The 20627-nt window shown below is 39.7% G+C and overlaps 1 protein-coding gene across 3 annotated transcripts in view; it reads right to left on the bottom strand.

Annotated features, from left to right (window-relative positions):
- Positions 1-15866: 15866 nt before the first annotated feature.
- PRKG1 (protein kinase cGMP-dependent 1) overlaps positions 15867-20627 on the bottom strand; it is a 1343672-nt gene continuing 1338911 nt past the window's right edge. For all 3 annotated transcript variants that reach the window (XM_032607772.1, XM_032607771.1, XM_032607770.1), the window contains exon 18: positions 15867-20383. In XM_032607772.1, coding sequence (XP_032463663.1) covers positions 20285-20383 — 99 coding nt within the window. In that variant the 3' untranslated portion in view covers positions 15867-20284. The remainder of the gene's footprint in view (positions 20384-20627) is intronic.

Here is a 20627-nt window from a genome sequence, read left to right on the forward strand (position 1 = left end):
TTGATGAGTCTGGCTAGTGGTTTATCTATTTTGTTTATCTTCTCAAAGAACCAGCTTTTAGTTTTATTGATCTTTGCTATTGTTTCCTTCATTTCTTTTTCATTTATTTCTGATCTGATTTTTATGATTTCTTTCCTTCTGCTAGCTTTGGGGTTTTTTTGTTCTTCTTTCTCTAATTGCTTGAGGTGCAAGGTTAGGTTGTTTATTCGAGATGTTTCCTGCTTCTTAAGGTGGGCTTGTATTGCTATAAACTTCCCCCTTAGAACTGCTTTTGCTGCATCCCATAGGTTTTGGGTCTCCATTGTCATTTGTTTCTAGGTATTTTTTAATTTCCTCTTTGATTTCTTCAGTGATCACTTCATTATTAAGTAGTGTATTGTTTAGCCTCCATGTGTTTGTATTTTTTACAGATCTTTTCCTGTAATTGATATCTAGTCTCATGGCGTTGTGGTCAGAAAAGATACTTGATACAATTTCAATTTTCTTAAATTTACCAAGGCTTGATTTGTGACCCAAGATATGATCTATCCTGGAGAATGTTCCATGAGCACTTGAGAAAAATGTGTATTCTGTTGTTTTTGGATGGAGTGTCCTATAAATATCAATTAAGTCCATCTTATTTAATGTATCATTTAAAGCTTGTGTTTCCTTATTTATTTTCATTTTGGATGATCTGTCCATGGGTGAAAGTGGGGTGTTAAAGTCCCCTACTATGAATGTGTTACTGTCGATCTCCCCTTTTATGGTTGTTAGTATTTGCCTTATGTATTGAGGTGCTCCTATGTTGGGTGCATAAATATTTACAATTGTTATATCTTCTTCTTGGATCGATCCCTTGATCATTATGTCGTGTCCTTCTTTGTCTCTTTTAATAGTCCTTATTTTAAAGTCTATTTTGTCTGATATGAGAATTGCTACTCCAGCTTTCTTTTGGTTTCCATTTGCATGGAATATCTTTTTCCATCCCCTTACTTTCAGTCTGTATGTGTCTCTAGGTCTGAAGTGGGTCTCTTGTAGACAGCATATATAAGGGTCTTGTTTTTGTATCCATTCAGCCAATCTGTGTCTTTTGGTGGGAGCATTTAGTCCATTTACATTTAAGGTAATTATCGATATGTATGTTCCTATTCCCATTTTCTGTATTGTTTTGGGTTCGTTATTATAGGTCTTTTCCTTCTCTTGTGTTTCTTGTCTAGAGAAGTTCGTTTAGCATTTGTTGTAAAGCTGGTTTGGCGGTGCTGAACTCTCTCAGCTTTTGCTTGTCTGTGAAGGTTTTAATTTCTCCATCAAATGTGAATGAGATCCTTGCTGGGTAGAGTAGTCTTGGTTGCAGGTTTTTCTCCTTCATCACTTTCAGTATGTCCTGCCACTCCCTTCTGGCTTGTAGGGTTTCTGCTGAGAGATCAGCTGTTAACCTTATGGGGATTCCCTTGTGTGTTATTTGTTGTTTTTCCCTTGCTGCTTTTAATATGCTTTCTTTGTATTTAATTTTTGACAGTTTGATTAATATGTGTCTTGGTGTACTTCTCCTTGTATTTATCCTGTATGGGACTCTCTGTGCTTCCTGGACTTGATTAACTATTTCCTTTCCCATATTAGGGAAGTTTTCAACTATAATCTCTTCAAATATTTTCTCAGTCCCTTTCTTTTTCTCTTCTGAAACCCCTGTAATTCGAATGCTGGTGCATTTAATGTTGTCTCAGAGGTCTCTGAGACTGTCCTCAGTTCTTTTCATTCTTTCTTCTTTATTCTGCTCTGCAGTAGTTATTTCCACTACTTTATCTTCCAGGTCACTTATCCGTTCTTCTGCCTCAGTTATTCTGCTATTGATCCTATCTAGAGTGGTTTTAATTTCATTTATTGCATTGTTCATCGTTGCTTGTTTCATCTTTATTTCATCTAGGTCCTTGTTAACTGTTTCTTGCATTTTGTCCATTCTACTTCCAAGATTTCGGATCATCCTTACTATCATTATTCTGAATTCTTTTTCAGGTAGACTGCCTATTTCCTCTTCATTTGTTAGGTCTGGTGCATTTTTATCTTGCTCCTTCATCTGCTGTGTGTTTTTCTGTCTTCTCACTTTGCTTATCTTATTGTGTTTGGGGTCTCCTTTTTGCAGGCTGCAGGTTTGTAGTACCCGTTGTTTTTGATGTCTGTCTCCAGTGGCTAAGGTTGTTTCAGTGGGTTGTGTAGGCTTCCTGGTGGAGGGGACTAGTGCCTGTGTTGTGGTGGATGAGGCTGGATCTTGTCTCTCTAGTGGGCAGGTTCACGTCTGGTGGTGTGTTTTGGGGTGTCTGTGGCCTTATTATGATTTTAGGCAGCCTCTCTGCTAATGGGTGGGGTTGTGTTCCTGTTTTGCTAGTTGTTTGGCATAGGTTGTCCAGCACTGTGGCTTGCTGGTCGTTGAGTGAAGCTGGGTGCTGGTGTTAAGATGGAGGTCTCTGGGAGATTTCCGCCGTTTAATATTATGTGGAGCTGGGAGATCTCTTGTTGACCAGTGTCCTGAAGTTGGCTCTCCTACGTCAGAGGCAGAGCCCTGACTCCTGGCTGGAGCACCAGGAGCCTTTCATCCACACAGCTCAGAATAAAAGGGAGAAAAAGTAGAGAGAATTAGTAGAAGTATGAGTAAAGAAAGAAGGAAAGGAGGAAAGGAAGGAAGGAAGAAAGAAGCAAAGAAGGAAAGGGGCCTCTGGCTCACTCAGAAGAAGCAAAGAAGGAAGGGGCCTCTGGCTCACTCAGACCGGGGGTTGGGGGATGGGGGAAGGAGGGGCACTGCGTGCGGGGCGGGCCTGCGGCGTCAGAGGCGGCGTGACGTTGTGGCAGAGGCCGGTGTGACGTTGCACCAGCCTGAGGCACGCTGTGCGTTCTCCCGGGGAAGTTGTCCCTGGATCCCGGGAACCTGGCAGTGGCGGGCTGCACAGGCTCCGCGGAAGAGGGGCGCGGAGAGTGACCTGTGCTCGCACACAGGCCCCTTGGTGGTGGCAGCAGCAGCCTTAGCGTCTCCCGCCCGTCTCTGGGGTTTGCGATTTCAGCCGCGGCTCGCGCCCGTCTCGGGGGCTCGCGCTTTTAGCCGCGGCTCGCGCCCGTCTCGGGGGTTTGCGCTTTTAACCGCAGCTCGCGCCCGTCTCTGGGGTTCGTGCTTTTAGCCGCGGCTCGCGCCCGTCTCTGGAGTTCCTTTAAGCAGCGCTCTTAAACCCCTCTCCTCGCGCACCAGAAAACAAAGAGGGAAGAAAAAGTCTCTTGCCTCTTCGGCAGGTGCAGGCTTTTCCCCGAACTCCCTCCCGGCTAGTCGTGGTGCACTAACCCCTTCAGGCTATGTTCAAGCCACCAACCCCAGACCTCTCCCTGCGCTCCATCCGAAACCGAAACCCGAGCCTCAGCTCGCAGCCCCGCCCGCCCTGGCGGGCGAGCAGACAAGCCTCTCGGGCTGGTGAGTGCCGGTCGGCACCGATCCTCTGTGCGGGAATCTCCCCGCTTTGACCTCCGCACCCGTCGCTGTGCACCACTCCGCGGTCCCGAAGCTCCCCCCTCCGCCTCCCGCAGTCTCCGCCCGCGGAGGGGCTTCCTAGTGTGTGGAAACTTTTCCTCCTTCACAGCTCCCTCCCACTGGTGCAGGTGCCGTCCTTATTCTTTTGTCTCTGTTTTTTCTTTTGCCCTACCCAGGTACGTGGGGAGTTTCTTGCCTTTTGGGAGGTCTGAGGTCTTCTGCCAGCCTTCAGTAGGTGTTCTGTAGGAGTTGTTCCACGTGTAGATGTATTTCTGGTGTATCCGTGGGGAGGAAGGCGATCTCCGAGTCTTACTCTTCTGCCATCTTCAAGGTCCCCCCCTCATATTCTTAGTTTTTTAAAGGAACCTACACACTGTTCTCCATAATGGTTGTACCAATACATTCCCACCAACAGTGTAGGAGGGTTCCCTTTTCTCCACACCATCTCCAGCATTTGTTGTTTGTAGATATTTTGTTGATGGCCGTTATGACCAGTGTGAGGTGATACCTCATAGTAGTTTTGATTTGCATTTCTCTAATAATTAGTGATGTTGAGCATCTTTTCATGTGCTTTATGGCCATCTCTATGTTTTCTTTGTAGAAATGTCTATTAACATCTTCCACCCGTTTTTTGATTGGGTTGTTGGGGGTTTTTGGCCTGCATAAGCTATTTGTATATTTTGGAGATTAATTTCTTGTAGGTCATTTCATTTGTGAATATTTTCTCCCATTCTGTGGGTTGTCTTTTTGTTTATGGTTTCCATTGCTGCACAAAAGCTTTTAAGTTTCATTAGGTTTAATTTGTTTATTTTTCATTACTCTAGGAGGCGGATCAAGAAAGATCTTGCTGTAATTTATGTCAGTGTTTTGCGTATGTTTTCCTCTAAGAGATTTATAGTATTAGCCATACATTTAGGTCTTTAATCCATTTTGAGTTTATTTTTGTGTATGGTATTAGGGATTGTTCTAATTTCATTCTTTTACATGTAACTGTCCAGTTTTCTCAGCACCATTTATTGAAGAGACTGCCTTTTCTCCATTGTATATTCTTGCCTCCTTTGTCATAGATTAATTTACCATAGGTGCATGGGTTTGTCTCTGCACTTTCTATCCTGTTCCGTTGATCTATATTTCTGTTTTTGTGCCAGCACCATACTGTTTTGATTACTGTAGCTTTGTAGTATAGTCTGAAGTCAGGGAGCCTGATTCCTCCAGCTCTGTTTTTCTTTGTATTGCTTTGGCCATTCGAGGTGTTTTGTGTTTCCATACAAATTGTAAAAATTTTATTCTAATTCTGAAAAATGCAGTTGGTAATTTGATAGGGATTGCATTGAATCTATAGATTGCTTTGGGTAGTATAGTCATTTTCACAATATTGATTCTTTCAGTTGAAGAACATTGTATATCTCTCCATTTGTGTCACCTTTGATATCTTTCATCAGTGTCTTATAGTTTTCAGAGTATAGGTCTTTTGCCTCCTTAGGTAGGTTTATTGCTAGGTATTTGATTCTTTTTGGTGTGATTGTAAATGTGATTGTTTCCTTAATTTCTCTTTTTGATCTTTCATTGTTAGTGTATAGGAATGCAAGAGATTTCTGGGTACTAATTTTGTATCCTGCAAATTTACTGAACTCATTCATGAGCTCTAGTAGTTTTCTGGTAGCATCTTTACAATATTTTATGTATAGTATCATGTCATTTGCATACAGTGACAGTTTTACTTCTTCTTTTCTTATTTGGATTCCTTTTACTTCTTTTTCTTCTTTGATTGCCATTGCTAGGACTTCCAAAACTATGTTGAAAAAAGTGGCAAGAGTGGACATCCTTGTCTTATTCCTGATCTTCGAGGAAATACTGTTTTTCACCTTTGAGAATGGTGTTTGCTGTGGGTTTGTCATGTATGGCCTTTATTATGTTGAGGTAGTTTCCCTCTATGCCCCCTTTCTGGAGAGTTTTTATCATAAATGGATGTTGATTTTTGTCAAAAACTTTTTCTGCACCTATTGAGATGATCATATGGTTTTTATCTTTCACTTTGTTAATGTGGTGTATCACAGTGACTGATTTGCATATATTGAAGAATCCTTGCATAGCTGAGGTAAATTCCACTTGATCATGGTGTATGATCCCTTTAATATATTGTTGGATTCAGTATGCTAATATTTTGTTGATGATTTTTGCATCTATGTTCATGAGTGATATTGGCCTGTAATTTTCTTTTTTTGTGGTATCTTTCTCTGGTCTTGGTATCAGGGTGATGGTGGCTTGGTAGAATGAGCTTGAGGATGTTCCTTCGACTGCAATTTTTGGGAAGAGTTTCAGAAGTATAGGTTTAACTCTTCTCTAAATGTTTGACAGAATTCACCTGTGCACCACTGGTCCTTAACTTTTGTTTGTTAGAAGTTTTTTAATCACAGTTTTAATTTCAGTACTTGTGATTGGTCTGTTCATGTATTCTGTTTCTTTTTGGTTCGGTCTTGGAAGCTTGTGCGTTTCTAAGAATTTGTCCCTTTCTTCTAGGTTTCCCATTTTTTTGGCATATAGCTTCTTGTAGTAATCTTTTATGATCCTTTGTATTTCTGTGGTGTCAATTGTAACTTCTCCTTTTTCATCTCTAATTTTTGTTGATCTGAGTCATCTCCCTTTTTTTCTTGTTGACTGGCTAAAGATTTATCCTTTTTTTTTTTATCTTCTCAAAGAACCAGCTTTTAGTTTCCTTGATCTTTTCTGTTGTTTTCTTCATCTCTATTTCATTTATTTCTCCTCTGATCTTTATGATTTCTTTCCTTCTATTAACTTTGAGTTTTGTTTGTTCTCTCTCTAGTTGCTTTAGGTGTAAGGTTAGGTTGTTTATTTGAGATTTTTCTTGTTTCCTGAGATAAGATTGTATTGCTATAAACTTCCCTTTTAGAACTGCTTTTGCTGTATCACATACGTTTTGGATTGTTGTGTTTTCATTGTCATTTGCCTCTAGGTATTTTTTGATTTCCTCTTCAATTTCTTCAGTGATCCATTAGTTGTTCAGTAACATATTGTTTAGCCTCCCCTCCACATGTGTGTGTTTTTTAGTTTTTTTTCCAGTAACTTGATTTCTAATCTCATAGCATTGTGTTTGGAAAAGATGTTTGATATGATTTCAATTTTCTTAAGTTTACCAAGACTTGATTTGTGACCCAAGATGTGATCTATCCTGGAGAATGTTTAAGATGTCCTTGAGAAGAAAGTGTGTTCTGCTGCTTCGGGGTGGAATGTCCTATGAATTTCAATTAAGTCCATCTGGTCTAATGTGTCATTTAAGGCTTGTGTTTCCTTATTGATTTTCTATCTGGGTGATGTGTCCATTGGTGTAAGTGGGGCGTTAATGGCCCCCATAATTATTGTGTTACTGTCAATTTCTACTGTTACAGCTCTTAGCATTTGCCTTATATATTGAGGTGCTCCTATGTTGGGTGCATATATATTTACAATTGTTATCTTTTCTTGTTGGATTGATCCCTTGATCATTATGTCATGTCCTTCATCGTCTCTTATAACAGTGTTTATTTTAAAGTCTATTTTGTCTGATATGATTATTGCTACTCCAGCTTTCTTTTGATTTCCTTTTGAATGGAATACCTTTTTCCATCCTCTCATTTTCAGTCTGTGTGTTTCCGTAGATCTGAAGTAGGTCTCTTGTAGACAGCATATATACGGGTCTGATTTTTGTATCCAGCCAGTTTATGTCTTTTGGTTGGAGCATTTAATCCATTTACATTTAAGGTAATTATTTGTATGTACTTATTGCCATTTTCTTAATTGTTAAGATGTGTTTTTGTAGGTCTTTTTTCTTCCCGTTCTCTATTGTTCTCTTATGATTTGATGACTATCTTTAGAGTTTGGATTGCTTTTTCACTTTTGTGTGTGTATCTATTGTAGACTTTTGATTGACGGGAACCTCAGTTCTCATGAGGTTTTGAGATAGCAGTCTACATATATACAAGATTGATTTAAGTTGCTGGTCCCCTAACTTCCAATGTATTTCCAGTATCCTGTATTTATACTCACCACTTCTCATGATTGCTGGTTTTGATATCATATTTGTGTGTGGATGATTTTCTACCTTCACTGTATAGTTACCTTTACCAATGAGCTTTCCCATTCATAGTTTTCTTGTTTCTAGCTGTGGCCTATTCTTTTTCCTCTAGAGAAGTTCCTTTAGCATTTGTTGTAAAGCTGGTTGGGTGGTGCTGAATTCTCTTAGCTTTTGCTTGTGTATAAAGCTTTTGATTTGTCTGTGGAATCTCAACGAGACCCTTGCTGGCTAGAGTATTCTTGTAGGCTTTTCCCTTTCATCATTTTAAATATATTTTGCCTTTCCTTCTGGCCTGTGGAGTTTCTGCTGAAAAATCAGCTGATAACTTTATGGGAATTCCCTTATATGTTATTTGTTGCTTTCCCCTCATTGCTTTCATATTTTCTCTTTGTCTTTAATTTTTTCTGTTTGATTAATATGTGTCTCAGTGTGTTCCTCCTTGGGTTCATCCCGTATAGGATTCTTTGCACTTCCTGGACTTCAGTGTTTCCTTTCTCATGTTAGGGAAATTTTTGGCTATAATATCTTCAAATATTTTCTTAGGCCCTTTTTCTTTTTCTTCTCCTTCTGGGACCCCTATAATGCAAATGTTGGTGTTTTTAATGTTGTCCCAGAAGTCTCTGAGACTGTCCTCATTTCTTTTCACTCTCTTTTCTTTATTCTTTTCTGTGGTAGTGATTTCCATCACTCTGTCTTCCAGCTCACTTATTTGTTCTTCTGCCTCATTTATTCTGCTATTGATTCCTTTAGTATGTTTTTCATTTTAGTTATTGTATTGGCCATCTCTGTTTGTTTGTTCTTTACGTCTTGTAGCTCCTTGGTAAATATTTCTTGTATCTTCTAGTTCTGTGCCTTCATGTTTTTCCTGAGATTTTGGATCATCTTTACTATCATTACTCTGAATTCTTTTCAGGTAGATCACCTACCTTCCCTTCATGTGATTGTTCTTGTGGGTTTTTATCTTGTTCCTTCATTTACAACATATTTTTCTTTTTTTCTGTCATCTCATTTTGTCTGACTTTCTTTGTTTATGTTCTCTTTTCTATGGGTTCCAGGGTTGTAGTTCCTGTTGCTTCTGGTGTCTGCCCCCTGGTGGGTGAAGTTCATCCACAGGCTTGTGCAGGCTTCCTGTGGGAGGGACAGATGCCTGTCCTCTCGTGGGTGGAGCTAGGTCTTGTCCCTGTGATGGGCAGGGCGGTATCCAGGAGTGTGTTTCAAGGTTGCTGTGAGCTCAGTATGACTTTAGGCAACCTGTCTGCTGATGGTTGGGGCTGCGTTCCTGTCTTGCTGGCTGTTTGGCTTGAGGCTTTCCAGGAACCTGGAACCTGTAGGTTGTTGGGTGGGGCTGGGTCTTGGTGCTGAAATAGGGACCTCCAGGAAAGCTCTTGCCAATCAATATTTTCTGGGGCCTCTGCCACCTGTGTCCTTACCCCCACAGTGAGCTACAGCCAACCCCCACCTCCGCAGGAGACCCTCTCTGACCCCACGTCAGGTCTAGCCCTAGTTCCTATGGAAGTATTGCTTTGTGCTGGGTCCCAACCCACATAAGGTCTTGTGTGCACTGAGAAATGGTCTTTTTTAAAAAAATTATTTATTTATTGGCTGCATTGGGTCTTTGTTGCTACACGCAGGCTTTCTCTAGTTGTGGTGAGCAGGGGCTACTCTTTGTTGTGGTGCTTGGGCTTCTCATTGCGGTGGCTTCTCTTATTGCAGAGCACAGGCTCCAGGCACATGGGCTTCAGTAGTTGTGGCATGTGAGCTCAGTAGTTGTGGCGCATGGGCTTAGTTGCTCCGCAGCATGTGGGATCTTCCCACACCAGGGCTCGAAGCTGTGTCCCCTGAAATGGCAGGCAGATTCTTAACCACTGCACGACCAGGGAAGTCCTGAGAAATGGTCTTTTGTAGGAGAGGTGCTATTCGTCCCACCAGCTCACTCTCTTCTGTTCACCAGAGCTGTATGCTCTAGGGGTGCCCCCTGTGTGGGTTGTATTGGCCCTTCTGTTGTGGAGGGCTGATTACTGTGGGTAGTCTGGTAGGTGTGGCTGGCCCCCAGTCCCATTGGTTTCCGGGTCCTGCCTTGTTCAAAGGCTTCTGGCTGCTGGTGGGTGGCACTGGGTTACAGGTTGGCTGGTTGTGAGTCTGGAGGTCCTGTATCTAGTGTTGGCTTACTGGTGGATTGGGTCAGGACCCAGGTAGTTCTGGAGCTGGCTTTGGCCTGCTGATGGGTGGTTCTGGTTCCTGACACAGTTGCAGGGTCTGTGGTATCCCAAAGCAGGTGTTGACATGCTCTTGAGTGAAGCTAGAACCCGGGGTGGCTGGCTGAGGGGCCTATGATGTTTTGGAGCTGGTGTCAACCTGCTGTTGGGTGAGGCCAGGACCCACAGTGTTCTGGCTGGTGTTAGTCTGCTGGTAGGTGAGGCTAGGTCCTGGGGTTAGTGCTGGCCCACTGGTGGGTGGAGTCAGGTCCTGGGGTCTCTGGCTGTGGGGCCTGGGGCTCCCAGAGCTGATGTTGGCCTGCTGGTGGCCAGAGCAGGGCCCAGAGAGTCCTGGAGCTACTGCTGGCCCATTGGTGAGAAGTGCCATGTCCTGGCTTCAGGTCCCAGTGAGTTCCAGAGTTGGTTTTGGCCCACTGGTGGGTGGGGTTGTGTCCCTATAGGTAGCTGAAGGACCAGAGGGTCCCAGGGCTAGTGCCGATGGATGGGGCCAGGTTCTGGTCCTAACAAGTTAGAGGGAGGATTCCAAAGTGGCACCTGCCAGCACCAGTGTCCTAGTGGTAATATGAGCTCCTCAAAATGGCTGCCACCAGTGTCTGTGTCCCCAGCATGAGCTCCAGTTGCCTCCTGCCTCTCCGAGGGAGTGTCCAAGATCAGCAGGTGGGGCTGACCCAGGCTCCTTTCAAATTACTGCTTCTACCCTGGGTCTCTCAAAACATGTGAGATTTAGTGTGTTCCTTTTTTAGAGTGGAGTCTCTATTTCCTATAGCTCTCTGGCCTTCCCAAATGTAGGCTCCACTGTCCTTCAAAGGCAAATATTCTAGGGGCAAATCTTCCCAGAGCCAGACCCCTGGGCTGGTGAGCCTAGTGTGGATCTGTGACCCATGTGCCTTAGGGAGAACCTCTACAATTGTAGTAATCATCCTGTTTGTGGGTTGCCCTGTCAGGGGTATGGATCTTGACTATACCATGTCTCCACCTCTCCTACCCATCTCCTTGTGGATCCTTCTTTATATCTTTAGTCATAGAATATCTTTTCTGTCCGTCTTCAGGTCTTTCTCTTCAATAGTTGCTCTGTAAATAGTTGTAATTTTGATGTGCCCATGGAGGAGGTGAGCTCAGGGTCTTCCTAATTTACCATCTTGGCTTTCTCTTGCAGTGTATAATTTTTAAGTCAAAAAGAAATCACCTTTCCGTAATACAAATAAACAACTCTTAAATTGTCTTTGGGTAAACTTAATCTTTTCACATATCAATTTTTTTGAAGTGAAGTATGCCCAAATTTGTGATAACCTTACCTCCAAAGAGTCCTTCTATTACCCCAATAACTTTACTGCCTTTCTAGCTGTTTCCCAGTGGTCTCAAGATGACACAGTCTCCATTATGTCTCCCTGCCAAAAAAGAAAGAAAAAAAGAAAAAAATTCTTAGGCTTTCACAGAGTCCTTCTCCAGTCAAACAATGTTTCTTTATATCTAGACTTTGAATCAGTGCATATAAACCAAGAAAGCACTTATAAGTCAGAGAAAGTTTTCTGAAGGTAGTTAATGCCTGTACTGAGATCAGAACAGCTTGAGTTGGTGATTGGAAAGTGGAAAGTTAGAAGGGAATGCAAAGTTCTGTATACGACTGGAAGTGTTTGCAAACGCCTGGAAGCCCAGCAAGTGGTTGGGAGCCTGGGGAGGTAAGTTCATTCATGGGTTTGACTGCATCCTTAGGGCATCCTTAGGGCATCCATTCCTAGGGAGCTAGGAATGCCAAGAAAAGATTAGAATTTTTTAAAAAATAAACTGGACCTCAATAAGAGTAGGTTGGAGGCAGATAAGGACTAGAGGCATGGAGATTTTTAAATATGTATTACACATGAGAAAGTTAATTTTAAACATGAGGAAAGAGGGCAAAGTAGTAATGCTCCTTTGAACTCAGACACAGAGAACAAGAAGCAGTATGAAGCTCAAAACTTGTAGTATAACATATACTTTTATTTTGTTATATGTTTCAACTCTTTTTAAAGTAAATTTAATTTAGGTAAAAGATGCAAACATACAATTTCATGAATGTTCATGAAGTAAACACACCTGTGTCTCTAGACAGATCAAGAAATTAAATGACCAGCACCCTAGGAGAGCCCCTCTTCTTCCCTCCCAGTCTACACTTCTCCCCACAATTATTATCTTAACTTTGATCCATATGGATATTTTAAATTAATTTTTCTCCTAAGAAATGAGCTACCACATACCTAGAAACTTGCACATGAAAAGAACCTCAAATTTAATCTAGTTCAGTGATTTTTCAGACATTAAAAATAAACAATAGAATATTTTCTTCAAAATTAAATGTTACATACATCCCCAGTTTGTGTAACATATATAAGAATTTCTATGACTGAATCAGAACTAAAAATCTGGAGCCTGTGGAACCTACTCACTGCACATCTCCTTTGTTTAATACATATTCAGTGGATGCATAAACAACACAGATTTGAACTTCGTGGGTCCACTTATATGCAATTTTTTTTCACTAAATACATACTACAGTGCTACACACTCCATAGTTGGTTGTATCCGAGGATACAGAACTGTGGATACAGAGGGCTGGCTGTAAAGTTCTACACTGATTTTATACTTCACAGAGGGTTGTGCTCCTAACGCCCCTGTATTGTTCAAGGGTCACCAGTATTTCTCTACCTATTCCATTCTGGTGGACTTTGAGATATCACTTCCATATCCTGAGGCTCTATGGAAAACTCAATTTGAAAAATCACTGGTCCATTGTAAACCCTTTCTTTTCAATAGGGTTTGGTTGACTTTTCTGGAAAGGTCTAGATGGTGAATAATGTAGGCTTTAATTGCCATATGGCCTCTTTCTCACTATTCAACTCACATGCTATTGCAGTGTGAAAGCAGCTTTAGACAATATGTATTGGCTTTGTTCCAATAGAACTTTATTTACAAAAATGGACTGGGGGTGTGGGCGGATTTGGCCCATGGGCTGTAGTTTGCCAAACCCTGCTTTTGAAAAATAAGGGAAGGGAGGTTCAGAAAAGAAACTTAGAATTGCAGAATTTTATTACTAAAGGAACTTTAATAACCTTCCTTTGGGTAAGGAAACCAAGGCCCCAGTAATTCATACTACTTTACAAAGCAATTTGTGGCACATGTAACCTAGCAAAGAGTTTTATATGTATGACATCATAATTATAGTTAAGATAGTGTTTTGTTCCTATTCCGACCTGTATTTATTACTAAAACTCTCAGGCTTTCATCTCTTCTGAAAAATCTTGAAGAATCGTGCTCTCCCTAGGAATTGTAAATTCCCCAATCCTGTGACTAACATGATTTCTATTGGGCCTCTTTGTTTCTCATGCCACTAACCTTCATGCTTCTAAATTTGAGTCTTCACCCAAGTGGCCCAAGTAACTTGTTGCACCAACTTTAGATGGTCTGGGTTCTAAGCATGTTTCCATCCATTAGCCTGTTAAAATGTATATTTGTTATATGGAGTTTAAGGTAGTTTCTGCCAAAGGATTAGGAATTTGAGTGAATTCATCAAGGCTTTACTGCAGTTTCACTGCCCCTCATTCAGGGTCTAATGACCTATTCTGTTATCTTCTACGTGAGAGTGGGTTATTCACATTGCTGAATTCCCACGCTGAGTCTAAGGCAGGCCTTGGCTTTCTTCTGTGTGTGCTAGTTGTATCAATCAGAATGGGCAAGGTTATGCTGCTAAAATAGGTAAAGCCAAATATTAGCATTTCCAACAATATATTCCACCATAAAACCTTGGTGCGTTGGTAGGAGCTCTGCTTCTCTTGATTTCAGTCCTCACTCTGCTTCTGAAGCTGACGGAACAGCCACTGATGAAGAACTGCCCATCGCGGAAGTAGAGGGAAGGGAGGATGTGTTGAAGCAAGAATTGGCTCTTAACATTCATGCTTGAAGTGACAGGCTCCCCTTTCAATGGCCAAAGCAAGACAAAGGGCTAACCCTGCCTTCCACGGGGCAGGGAATTCCTCAGGGAGGGAAATAGGAGAATGGTGAACTGAAGTAAAAAGTCCAGCTGAGCCAGAAGCTCGAGTCTTTGTTATCATTTCTCCATAGAGGATTAAGAGCCATCATGCAAATTAAACTCCTAGTATCCTGTCCTTGTATACCAGATACCTGAAGTGGTATAAATCTATTGTTTTGGCTTTTTAAATCAAGATGTGGATGTATTCCTTAACAAAAATAATTTATTATTCACATACTATTTGAATATGGAAAATGGAAAGGACAGCTATATAGGTAGAATATAAATGTCATTTAACATTTTCCAGGGCATTTAATAGGCTTTGGATGTCAATGACTATAGATTTTTTTTTTCTTACCTCCTTCACCCTGCCATTCCTGAAATGCTTTCCCATGGGCCATATTTTCCTGCATCCCTTCCATGAATGTATACAACTGTTTCCATCTGAATAAGCTAAGATGCTTGTTATAAATTCAGATTTCTGGACTGTACCTGAAAATAGCTGTGGATGATGCTGGGAATCTATGTTTTTACCATATTTTCTACAGACATTTTACGACATTGATGTTTGGAAAACATTGTCCTAGAACATATACCTTGAGCCTGTCCCTTAAATTTTATGAAATCCATGGCCAGACTTTGTGGCTTGTGGCCTTGGTTTTTCCCTTTTTCCCTTTTTTTTTTTCTTTTCCCATGAGGTTGAGACGTAACCTTTTTGGCTTTGCTAATTGGCATGTGATGGATTTGTCTTTTGCTTCATAGACTCACCTTGAGTGAAAGACAATTGTCGGAGGTAAACATTACTATTTTATCAATTTATAGGCCTTTTGAATTAGAAAGGAGAAATATGGAATACAGAAGAGAACTGTAAATAGGACTCTGGAAAAGAATATTAGCATTGTGGCTGTCCTATATTTTGTGCATAACACTTTCAGGGTTATAACTGAGGATCTCAGGGTAGGTCTGCAAGCATAACATGTGATCAACTTGGACGATTGTGCTATCAATTCATTCATCTCAAATTTAGTATTGATTCCTATTGTCATAGTCAAGTAAGTGTTCAGTGATTTACTTCAGTTGCAATTAACATGCACAAGATGTGACAGTGGCACGGATGCAACATCCTCACCATCTTCCTCCCCCAACCCCACTAATGATCATGAGGATTGATCTGTGTGCCTCTGCAAAAACTGTGATTAATACCAAAAAAAATAACCTTCTGGGATCAAAGAAGACGGTTCTTAGATCAAGGGTGTGAAAATAACAGAACTTAAAGGACATACTAAAAACTTAACAGTTCTATTTGTAGGAAAAATGAACTTATTGGATTGCTATGTGACATAATATTTTTTAAGGTTATTTTATTGGCTCTGTCCGAGAAAGCTAACCGAATTGAATTTCTAGTTTTCTTTAAAAAGGGGTTTCACCGTCACTGGCAATGTGATGTCAACAAGACGAATGCAGTTAGATTAAGGGGATCTTTATGTTGCAGCCAGTTTTAAGTTGTGTACCATTCACTGCAGTGAGGAGCAAAGGGATGTAGCAACAATATGTTCACCAGGGCTGTGGAGAGTTGAGTTTGTCGCAATCTTATTGTTCTCTAAATATATATTCTTTATGCATGTGAAGTTTAACAGAGGGATTAGGTGAACAAACCTTAGACAAAGATTCATGAAGTTACTTTTCATATTAAATAATTCCCTCCTAGCATGCCTTGTATTCTTGTATGTTGCCCCTTTGACGGTGTGCCTAGTTCAGAGTTTGGCTAGGGGTAGCCCAAAAAGGAGTGAGTGGTAGTAGTGGTGATGGTGGTGGTGTGGTAGCTGCACACAGAAAACTGCTAATTTTCAGGTTCGTGTGGCTCTTCACACTGGATGGCCTAATGTAACCCTGTTGAATTCTTTAAGCTGATTTGTTGGATTAGTTTTATATTAGATGATAACACATCATTTTATGATGGATACTTGGGTTATAAGTATTTTCTACATTGTTATAGTGACATTCTACAATAGCACTATACGGTATTTCAATTCTAATATATTAATTCTATCCTAAAATCTTGTTTGAAATTAAACATCAACTAATTTCAAAAGTAATTATTTTTTTATTTCAACTCTATAAAGTATACAACAGGCACTCGGCAATTACAGCTGCAGGAAAAATACAGAGCAAATCAAAGCAGGTTAAGTTTATGAAAAAGTGTTTAATCTACATCAAAAGAGTGCAAGTGGTCAGTGACCATTTGATGACAGTTGTTGCATTCTGACAAACAAAGGACTCTTTCATATAGAACGAATTGTAAGAGGACAATCAAATAACCATAGCTGTAAGAATACAAAAGAACTGAGCAGTTGTAAAAACATCATACATTGAAATAAATTTGATAGATGACGCTTCAAGAAATGTCCCTATACTTGGAAAGTCCAAACCTCTGAGTCACTGTCAAGGTCCCAGAGCTCTGTCCGTTGATGCAGGGGCAGATAAAGGGGAGGGCTAACACACCTTCAATGTTTAGCTTTCTAGGTCTGTTGAAAACTTGCCTTATAAGTGATTTGCATATACAAGAACTCAGAGGAAGCATCCTGTTTTGTTGAGTTGTGCACCAAGGTACTTTTTCATCATTGGTTTCATGACGAGGCTTGGTTAGCAGTCATTTTCCAATTTTTCTTTTGAGTCGGACTGTTGTTAATGGAGTCTAAAAAACGAGATATTTTAGAACTTGACTGCACGAATTTTTTTTTAACTGAATCTGCACAGCTCAGCAAAACAGGAATACCTGTATACAGACTGCTAGTATGTCATATATTAATTTGACCTGCACATACATTTATACATTTCACAGAAATGACGCTGTATCTCATGAACAGATACACAGCTCTGGTACGTTTAACAGAAATAAGAGAACAACTTCATCATTTCTGTAATTCATCGATATTATGTAATAAAGGCTTATAAATTGTTAGCAGAAAGAACTGTAAAACGCAGCAAGCTGAGAAAGGACAACATTTTGAGGTGTGTTTGTCTTTGTCATGCAGCATAACACCAAATTTGTTTCTTTAATAGGATGCCATGAATTTAAGGCACTTGCAACAATGCCAGATAGCCAGGTCATGTTCTAAACTATGGGACAGATGGATAAACAGTACAGTTGACGTAATTTTCAATAATACTGACAATTATGACATTAATTCAAGTCTACTTGGACCTAAAGACATTATTCAGTACAAATTGAATGAAATAATAATGCTGTGAAACACTAAAAAAAGTTACATGTACCACAAAACATCACACGAAAATACCTATTTACATAAATATTTGTCTGTGGTCCTACTGTGAAAGAAAACATTGTTATGGATGATGCACAAATCACCTCTACTGTATGAAATCAGCTCTGATATCCTTATTTTCGGTGCGGTAGCTGACTTCTTTAAATTTAAGTTCACCATCAGTTCAGTCTTCTAGAAATGAGACAAGAAAAATTCAGTAGTTGAATTTATATATTATACATGTGTGATTCACATGCATATCCCATAATTTTAAGTAAAAGTTATGATTTGTAAAGAATATAATCAAAATAAATTTGTTTTAAATGCCACATGGATCTGATTCCTATATTAATAACAAAGAAGGTACAAACAAATATCATTCCTAGCAAATTTCCAGAAATCACTTTCCCTAATGTATTCAATCTATCTCAGGTGTTACGTCGCTCCTTTCCTTGGCAGTTTTCAGTTTTCCTGTGAGTCAAGACACACAGAAAGCCCTTATTTCCCATACTTGAAGTATTAACAAGAAAGTCAGTTAACAAATCAAACAAGTTGGCGCTATTCTAACTTATCTGGATGTTCTTTAGTGGAAGAAAATAGAGGGGGCATGAAAAATTCAGAAATAAAGTGAGATGTGCTTTTTATGAAGCTGACCATGAATTTTAGCCCTAGTGTCTTCATTAAGACAAGATTTAAATCCTTAAAATTCAATGTTGAAAATTAGGTGAATGTTTTCTCTTAGTAATTCTTGAAAGATGTAGTTCACCTTTATTTTCTTGGTGATTGCTTTAGACGTCCTAATGCAATGCCACAGGTGAAATGAACAAAGATGCATTAACAAGTGGGAGAAACGACCTACAGTTACATTATGCTGAATGCTGCTTCTTCATTTTCTACAGAACTTGTACATATTGGTTGTCTTAGACTTGAACCATAGTTCCAAATCCACAGTAAGTGCTAATCTCTGGGGCTATTTAAAAAGTTGCAGGAGAAGATTCTCTTACTTAAAATGACTAAGTGAATTTAATATTCTAGCAAACCTTTAGCATGCCTACACCACTGTCTTTAAAAAAAAAATCACTGAACGTTGACTAATAACATTGAAATTATATTTTTAAAAGCCCAATTAAAAGCAATATTAAACTTCTGAAGTAGCATTCATAGCTGGATTTTAACTTGATATGTTTAATTTTATCTTCTAATATCTGTAGAAGAAGGTGAGTATTTTGAGGAATAGTTCAATTTTGAGAAATAGGGAGGGAAAAATCCGATAATACAAGAATAATAATAATATCTTAGGATCAAATTTTCATTTAAATTTATTCTAATTATATATAATATGCCCTTAATACTCTTATTTTCCAAATGTTTCTTAGATTTTTATATTTTGATAACATATCATATTCTAAAGTAGTCTTGGTATGAAAAATTCAAACAAAAATCATAATATATGCCTTCTTGGATACTATATAATCTCGGTGGACATGTGTTTTGCAGAACTGTCTATATTTGATTGACTTTTTAAACACTGTCTACGGGAAAAGATCAAACCTCTGTTTAATATGCCATGTTCATATACAGTTCCAAATCAGGATGACAGCTCATAAAATTATACATTTGCCTAAGGAGGTACAATGCCACTTGTCCAGGAAAAGCTCCAAATGGCTGTGCTACTTTTGACAGCTAACACTTGTCAACTGGCCTGCCAACAAAGGACTCAGTTTAAATTGCTGATTCTTTTCCCCATGTGAAAAAGCAAATCAATTCGATATTTCAAATCTAGTCTTTCCTAGCTAGTCTGATATTTCAGAATTGTAGTATTTCTGTTCTACTTAGCTCCAATTTACTTTTAAGAAATCGGGTTCCTGTTTCTACTCCTTTCCTCCTTTCACGTGCTAATAGACTCATTGCCCATTGACAAAAAGGTAATCACACCTGCCCAGGTTCTTGTCTTGTTCCCTGACCTCACATAGGTAAGGGTTCTCATCGGGTGAATCTTAATGATTTTGCGCTTGCTTTCTTTTCTTTTCTTGGTTCAGGCCTAAGACAAGAAGCTAGTTCAAATATATTTTTAGTCACCTTTCTCCCTCAACCCTAGACTATGCTGTGTCTCCCTCAACCCTAGACTATGTTGTATAAGTGAAATCTGACAGAAGTTTGGTTTGATAAATTTAGTGAAAATGCTTGATTCTCTGGCTACACATGTAATGATTAGAATTTGTGTTGTCTGTTTAGACACTGACATTTACAGATGAAAGATATACATAGCACCTATATATAGTTTTTATTTTTTTGGATGGATCTTCATCCCTCTCCAACCCACCCCACCCCACCCTACCCTACCCTAAGGGCTTATTTTTATAAAAGGGAATATTTGAGGGTGTGTGAGATAAATAAAAACCAGTTGGCTGCTAGTCATTTATTTCCAGGACCATCTTTAAGCACGCTATTTAAAAAAATATGAAATGGTTTGTGAATTGCTTTTGTCCCACTCTGTCATGCCAATTTATCAAAAAGAAACAAATATCATGCATGTTGTGTTCTTCAGTCCTCTGTGAAAACACATATATACCTGCTATGAGAGTTCTCAGCAGACTCCATAGCAGTTGTGCTTTTATCATATCAATTTTTAAAATCTGTCAGAAAGGAAAGGTAACATTCAGTCTCGTCATCAGCACTGCTGGGAAAGAAAATCATGAAACTTCTAGCACTGGTTTGACATGAACTCTGTGACCAGCAGATGTGTGGTCCTCTTGTATACGGTATTTACACCAGCTTGCAGTAACAGAGTCTACAACCCTCACTTGAAGAAAGGGAAGAGTCCAGTTTTTGTACCACAGTAATCTAATCTATCGTACCCAATATATTATTTTTTGATCTCCTTGATAATTCTAGCAAGGTACTGACTCTCTTTGAAGTGTTTCTTACAGTCTTTCAAATTATAATCAGAGCAAAGCAAGATCATTGCAACCATAGAAAACATTTCTTTACTGGTGAAAGGCTTTGCTTCAGGACCACCATGTCAACTGCTATTTTTAGGTTCAAACAGAAAACATGTAAAGAGCACTATTGTCATCTAAGCAATAAGTCCTAATGCCACTGTAGTTACTGGAGCAGCATCGATCAAAGGCATCATGGTGACCCCGAGCACTAATCTTCTCTCTTTCTTTCAGGTTTGCTGGCAGCTGTGTCTCAGAAAAAGCTGTCTTCAGCAAGGCAGAAGCAGGTAAGAGAAATACATTAGAAGTCTACGTCCCATCCTGAGTTGTCGTCAGGTGGTGGTTCGTCATTGTCCTCAGGGAAACTGTCAAAATTGCTTGTGTCTGTGGGTGATGCGACCTGCGAACAAGAGAACGAACGGTAAAATTTTCTGATTTTTTTAGGGGCCTTCCAAGCTAGATTTTTAAAACATTCTTTATTCAGTCTGTATTCAATGGCTATTTTTGGAATGTCTACCACCATGAGCAGGTTTGTCCTTTGTCTTGGGGGTTACAGTGGTGAATAAAAATAGACATGGCTCTTGCCCTCATAGAGTTTACACTCTAGGAAAGAATAAATTGTGTGAGTCAAACAAATAATTACA

Source organism: Phocoena sinus, chromosome 16, assembly GCF_008692025.1.
Source record: "Phocoena sinus isolate mPhoSin1 chromosome 16, mPhoSin1.pri, whole genome shotgun sequence".
NCBI lineage: Eukaryota > Metazoa > Chordata > Mammalia > Artiodactyla > Phocoenidae > Phocoena > Phocoena sinus.